The following is a 6,785-nucleotide window of genomic DNA, read 5'->3' as shown; positions in this document are numbered from 1 at the left end:
AGAGCTTGTTTTCATTGACCTCTGCCTTGAAGAAGAGGCTTGTTTCAATTGAACCTCTGCAATTGAAGAGGCTGTTTCATTGACCGTCTGCATTGAAGAGGCTTGTTTTCATTGACCTCTGCATTTGAAGAGCTTGTTTCATTGGCCTCTGCATGTGAAGAGCTTGTTTTCAATTGACCTCTTGTCGGCCATCCAGAATCACACACACGTGCCCTTTGGCCCTTGAAGCGTGCTCATGCGTTTTTTCCTGAACGTTCTCAGCTAAACTTACCCGTTATCAACACACAACACACAACACAACACCACAACACACCACACACACACAACACACACGACCACACACACACACACACACACACACACTATCACCAGCCTGTTCAAAACAACCAACCCCGGCCAAGCTCTCCAACAATTACTTTCTCTCTCTGGTTTTTCAGGAGATTGTGGACAAAGATGGGAACAGCAAGCTCCTTGTCGTTCACACATCCCTCCCTGTCCAAGCCCTCTTGTTAAATCCCGAGGTAAGTCACTCAGTACCTCCCTGTCCAGCCCTCTGTGTATCACGAGGTTAAGTCACCATACCTCCCTGTCCAAGGTCCTCTGATGTATCAAATATCAAATCAAATTTTAATTTGTTTACATCTTAAACACACCAGCTAGCTGGTCTGCGCATGTTCTGAGGACGCGGCTGGGAATGCCGTCTGGGCCTGCAGCCTTGTGAGGGTTAACACGTTTAAATGTTTTACTCACCTCGGCTGCAGTGAAGGAGAGCCCGCAGCTTTTGGTAGCGGGCCGTGTCAGTGGCACTGTATTGTCCTCAAAGCGAGCAAAAAAGTGATTTAGTCTGTCTGGGAGCAAGACATCCTGGTCCGTGACGGGGCTGGTTTTCTTTTTGTAATCCGTGATTGACTGTAGACCCTGCCACATACCTCTTGTGTCTGAGCTGTTGAATTGCGCCTCCACTTTGTCTTTATACTGGCACTTAGCTTGTTTGATTGCCTTGCGGAGGGAATAGCTACACTGTTTGTATTCGGTCATGTTTCCGGTCACCTTGCCCTGGTTAAAAGCAGTGGTTCACGCTTTTATCACGAGGTAAGACTGGTAGCCTAGCGTTTAGTGTTGGGCCAGTAACCGAAAGGTCGCTGGTTCGAATGCCCGAGCCAACAAGGTGAAAAATTTGTCTGTGCCTTTGGGAAATGTGCTTAACCCTAGTATGCTCCAGGGGCGCAGGCTACTAAGCCTGACCCTGTAAAACAGCACATTTCACTGCACCTATGAAAATTAAACGGCATTTCTATGTGTTTTCTGTTGCCCTCTGTTCATCCTCTGTGGGTGCATCCCACAGGGTACAGTATTACACTATATAGGGAATATTGTGTCATTTGAGACATTAATCGCCTTTACTCATCTCTCCTGGCCGTAAGGCAGGCTTATTATCTGACCGTCTGGAGAGTGAAGAATGGAGGCTCTGTGATGTTATTCTCATTGTTCACCTCTAGGGGTAACGGTGGTTTATTTTCCTTTCTACTCTGCTCTGTGGTCGGTCAACCCTTTAGAGAATCAATGAACTGAGCTCATTAGCCTAGCCACCGTGCTTCTACACCTGCATTGCTTGCTGTTCGACGTTGTTGCCAGTGATGTGAAGGTTGTTGATGTGTGTGGCTTTCTTTCCAGCCCTCCAGTCTGGGCTCCATGGGTCTGACAGAGGGAGCTCTGAGTCATCATGACCTCATCAGGGTCGTCTACAGCGGGCTGCACCCTCAGAGAGAAACMTTCACTGCCCAGAACAGGTACTTCTGACCCCTATCCCCCAGAAACCTTCACTGCCCAGAACAGGTACTCCTAACCCCCAGAGACCTTCACTGCCCAGAACAGGTACTCCTAACCCACAGAGACCTTCACTGCCCAGAACAGGTACTCCTAACCCCCAGAGACCTTCACTGCCCAGAACAGGTACTCTAACCCCAGAAACCTTCATGCCCCAGAACAGGTATCCTAACCCAGAGACTTCAAGCTGCCCAGAACAGGGTACTTTCCTAATCGCCCCAGAACCTACCGTGGGGACGTTGTTGACCCGTGGTGGGGACGTTGTGACGTGGTGGGGGACGTGACGGGTGGGGAGTTGTGGACGTGGTGGGGACGCTGTGACGTGGTGGGGGGCGACGCGGACTTGGGCCGTTGTGAAGTGGGTGGGGGGACGTTGCTGACGTGGTTGGGGGAAGGTTGTGAGCCGGTGGCGGGAGGACCGGTGGGATGACGTGGCCGGGCGGACGGTCGGGTGAGTTGTGACGTGGCGGGGACGGTGGTGGTGGCGCGGGGAGTTGTGACGTGGCGGGGGACGGTCGTGACGTGGCGGGCGGACGGTGTGACGTGGCGGGGGACGGTGTGACGTGGGGGGGACGGTGTGACGTGGGGGGGACGGTGTGACGTGGGGGGGAACGGTGTGACGTGGCGGGGGAAAGGTGTGACGTGTTTGCGGGGGAACGGTGTGACGTGGCGGGGGACGGTGGTGAGCGTGGCGGGGGACGGTGGGTGACACGGTGGGTGACGTGGCGGGGGACGTTGGACGTGGCGGGGGACGTTGTGACGTGGGGGGGTAGCGTTGTGACGTGGCGGGGGACGGTGGGTGCCGTGGCGGGGGAGGTGGGTGAAGTGGCGGGGGACGGTGGGTGACGTGGCGGGGGAGGTGGGTGACGTGGCGGGGGACGTTGTGACGTGGCGGGGGACGTTGTTGACGTGGCGGGGGACGGTGGGTGACGTGGCGGGGGGACGTTGTGACGTGGGGGGACGTTTGTGATGTGGCGGGACGTTGTGTGACGGGACGGGGTGACGTGGCGGGGGACGTTGCTGAGTGGCCGGGGACGTTGTGAGTGCGGGTGCGTGGGTGACGTGGCGGGGACGTTGGTGACGTGGGGGGGACGGTGGGTGACGTGGCGGGTGACGTTGTGACGTGGGGGTGACGTTGTGACGTGGCGGGAGACGTTGTGACGTGGCGGGGGACGGGGTGACGTGGCGGGGGACGTTGTGACGTGTACGTGGCGGGGGACGGGTGACGTGGCGGGGGACGGGGTGACGTGGCGGGGGACGGGTGTGACGTGGCGGGGACGGGGTGACGGTGGCGGGGACGGGGTGACGTGGCGGGGGACGTTGTGACGTGGCGGGTGACGGGTGGGTGAACGTGGCGGGGGAGTTGTGACGTGGCGGGGGACGGGGTGAACGTGGGCGGGGGACGTTGTGACGTGGCGGGGGACGTTGTGACGTGGCGGGGGAGTTGTGAGTGGCGGGGGACGTTGTGAGCGTTGGCGGGGGACGTTGGTTGACGTGGAGGGGGACGTTGTGCACCGTGGCGGGGACGTTGTGAACGTGGCGGGGGAGCGGTGGGTGTGACGTGGTGGGGGACGGTGGGTGACGTTGTGACATGGGGGGGGACGTTGTGACGTGGTGGGGGACGTTGTGACGTGGTGTGGGGAACGTTGTGACGTGGTGGGGGAAACGTGGTGGGGGAACGTTGTGAGTGGTGGGGGACGTTGTTTGGGCGGGGGACGGTGGGTGACGTGGCGGGGGACGTTGTGACGTGGCGGGGGACGTTGTGAGTGGCGGGGACGGTGGGTGACGTGGGGTTGACGTGGGGGGGGACGTTGTGACGTGGCGGGGGACGTTGTGACGTGGCGGGGGACGGTGGGTGCGTTGGCGGTGACGGTGGGTGACGTGGCTGGGGACGTTGTGACGTGGGGGGGACGTTGTGACACGTGGCGGGGGATTGTGCACGGGCGGGGGACGTTGTGACACGTGGCGGGGGACGTTGTGACGGTGCGGGGGACGTTGTGACGTGGCGGGGGACGTTGTGCGTGGCGGGGGACGGTGGGTGACGTTGTGGACGTGGCGGGGGACGGTGGGTGACGTGGTGGGGGACGGTGGGTGACGTTGTGACGTGGTGCGGGGGCGTGGTGGGGGACGTTGTGAGTGGTGGGGGACGGTGTGACGTGGTGGGGGAGGTGTGACGTGGTGGGGGACGGTGGTGACAGTGGTGGGGGACGGTGGGTGACGTGGTGGGGGACGTTTGTGACGTGGTGGGGGACGTGGGGGGGACGTTGTGACGTGGTGGGGGCGGTGTGACGTGGTGGGGACGGGTGTGACGTGGTGGGGACGGGGGTGACGTGGTGGGGGACGGTGGGGTGGAGTTGTGACTGGTGGGGGACGTTGTGACGTGGTGGGGGAGTTGTGACGTGTTGGGTGACGTTGTGACGTGGTGGGGGACGTTGTGACGTGGTGGGGGACGTGGTGGGGGGACGTTGTGACGTGGTGGGGCACGTTGTAACGTGGGGGTGACGGTGGTGACGTGGCGGGTGACGGTGGGTGACGTGGCGGGGGAACGTTGTGGCGGGGGACGTTGTGACGTGGCGGGGGACGTTGTGACGTGGCGGGGGGACGTTGTGACGTGGCGGGGGACGTTGTGGAGTGGGGGGGACGTTTGTGACGTGCGGGGCGGTGGGTGGACGTGGCGGGGGAGGTGGGTGACGTGGTGGGGGACGGTGGGTGACGTTGTGGCGGGGGACGGTGGGTGACGTGGTGGGGGAGCGGTGGGTGACGTTGTGCGTGGTGGGGGACGTGGTGGGGGAGCGTTGTGACGTGGTGGGGTGACGGTGTGACGTGGTGGGGGACGTTGTGAGTGGGTGGGGGCCGGTGGGTGAGTGGTGGGGGACGTGGTGGGGGACGTTGTTGACGTGGTGGGGGAAGTGGTGGGGGACGGTGTGGACGTGGTGGGGGACGGTGTTGACGTGGGGGGACGTGGGTGACGTGGTGGGGGACGGTGGGGTGAGTTTGTGACGTGGTGGGGGAACGTGGTGGGGACGTTGTGACGTGGTGGGGGACGGTGTGACGTGGGTGGGGGACGTTGTGACGTGGTGGGGGGACGGTGGTGACGTGGTGGGTGACGTGGTGGGGGACGTTGTGACGTGGTGGGGGACGTGGTGGGGGATGTTGTGACGTGGTGGGGGACGTGGTGGGGACCGTTGTGACGTGGTGTGGGGACGGTGGTGGACGTGGTGGGGGGACGGTGGTGACGTGGCGGGTGACGGTGGTGACGTGGCGGGTGACGGGTGGGGGAGCGTTGTGACGTGGTGGGGGAGCGGTGTGAAACGTGGCGGGGGACGGTGTGAAGTGGCGGGGTGACGGTGGGTGACGTGGCGGGGGACGTTGTGACGTGGCGGGGGATCGTTCTGACGTGGCGGGGGACGTTTTGTGAGACGTGGCGGGGGACGTTGTGACGTGGTGGGTTGGGAGGTGGGTGACGTTGTGAAGTGGTGGGGGACGGTGGGTGACGTGGTGGGGGACGTTGGGGTGACGTTGTGGAACGTGGTGGGGGACGTGGTGGGTGGACGGTGTGAGTGGTGGGGGACGTTGGACGTGGTGGGGACGGGGGTGACTTGGTGGGGGACGTTGTGGACGTGGTGGGGACGTGGTGGGGGACGGTGTGACGTTGGTGGGGGAGCGGTGGTGCGTGGTGGGGGACGGTGGGTGACGTGGTGGGGGACGGTGGGTGAGTTGTGGAGTGGTGGGGGACGTTGTGAGTGGTGGGGGACGTTGTGTAGTGGTGGGGGAGTTGTTGAATTGGTGGGGGACGTTGTGACTGTGGGGGACGTGGTGGGGGACGTTGTGAACGTGGTGGGGGACGTGGTGGGGGAGTTGTGAGTGGTGGGGGACGTGGTGGGGAGTTGTGAACGTGGTGGGGGACGTTGTGACGTGGTGGTGGTGACGTGGTGGGGGACGTTGTGACGTGGTGGGGGGACGTTTGACGTGGTGGGTGACGTGGTTGGGGCGGACGTTGTGACGTGGCGGGGGACGTTGTGACGTGGCGGGGACGTTGTGACGTGGCGGGGGGTTGGACGTGGCGGGGGAACGTTTGACGTGGCGGGGGAGTGTGACGTGGCGGGGGACGTTGTGACGGTGGTTGGGGGACGGTGGGATGGACGTTGTGACGTGGTGGGGGAACGGTGGGTGACGTGGTGGGGGACGTTGGGTGACGTTGTGAGTGGTGGGGGACGTGGTGGGGGACGTTGTGACGTGGTGGGGACGGTGTGAAGTGGTGGGGGACGTTGGTGACGTTGGGTGGGGGACGGTGGGGACTTGGTGGGGGAGGTGGGTGAGTGGTGGGGGACGGTGGGTGACGTGGTGGGGGACGTTGTGAGTGGTGGGGGACGGTGGGTGACGTGGTGGGGACGGTGGGTTACGTGGTGGGGGACGTTGTGACGTGGTGGGGGACGTTGTGAGTGTGGGGGACGGTGTGACGTGGTGGAGGGAGCGGTGGGTGACGTTGGTGGGGGACGTGGGTGACGTTGGACGTGTGGGTGACGTGTGGGGGACGTTGTGCGTGGTGGTGACGTTGTGGACGTGATGGGGAGTTGTGACGTGGTGGGGACGTTGTGGACGTGGTGTGGGACGTGGTGGGGGACGTTGTGACGTGGTGGGACCGTTGTGACGTGGTGGGGGACGTTGTGACGTGGTGGGGGGACGTTGTGACGTGGTGGGTGACGTGGTGGGGGAGTTGTGACGTGGTGGGGGACGTTGTCGACGGTGGTGGGGGACGTTTGGTGCCGTGGTGGGGGAGTTGTGACGTGGTGGGGGACGTTGTGACGTGGTGGGGACGTTGTGACGTGGTGGGGGACCGGTGGGTGAACGTTGTGATCGATGGTGGGGGACGGTGGGTGACGTGGTGGGGGACGTTGTGAGTGGTTGGGGGAGAACGTTGTTGACGTGGTGGGGGACGTTGTGACGTGGTGGGGGGG

At 62.6% G+C, this 6,785-nt stretch overlaps 1 protein-coding gene across 1 annotated transcript; it reads right to left on the bottom strand.

Annotated features, from left to right (window-relative positions):
* Positions 1-2,036: 2,036 nt before the first annotated feature.
* On the bottom strand, positions 2,037-6,125 carry LOC139025369 (mucin-2-like; the record flags this gene model as incomplete). Its single annotated transcript, XM_070440464.1, has 1 exon — positions 2,037-6,125. A coding segment is annotated over one exon (4,089 nt), but the record flags the coding sequence as incomplete, so codon positions are not given.
* Positions 6,126-6,785: the final 660 nt, after the last annotated feature.

Source organism: Salvelinus sp. IW2-2015, unplaced genomic scaffold (assembly GCF_002910315.2).
Source record: "Salvelinus sp. IW2-2015 unplaced genomic scaffold, ASM291031v2 Un_scaffold2571, whole genome shotgun sequence".
Classification (NCBI taxonomy): Eukaryota; Metazoa; Chordata; class Actinopteri; order Salmoniformes; family Salmonidae; genus Salvelinus; species Salvelinus sp. IW2-2015.
The sequence above is the reverse complement of the archived record's forward strand: the minus strand, read 5'-3'. Positions and strand labels throughout refer to the sequence as shown.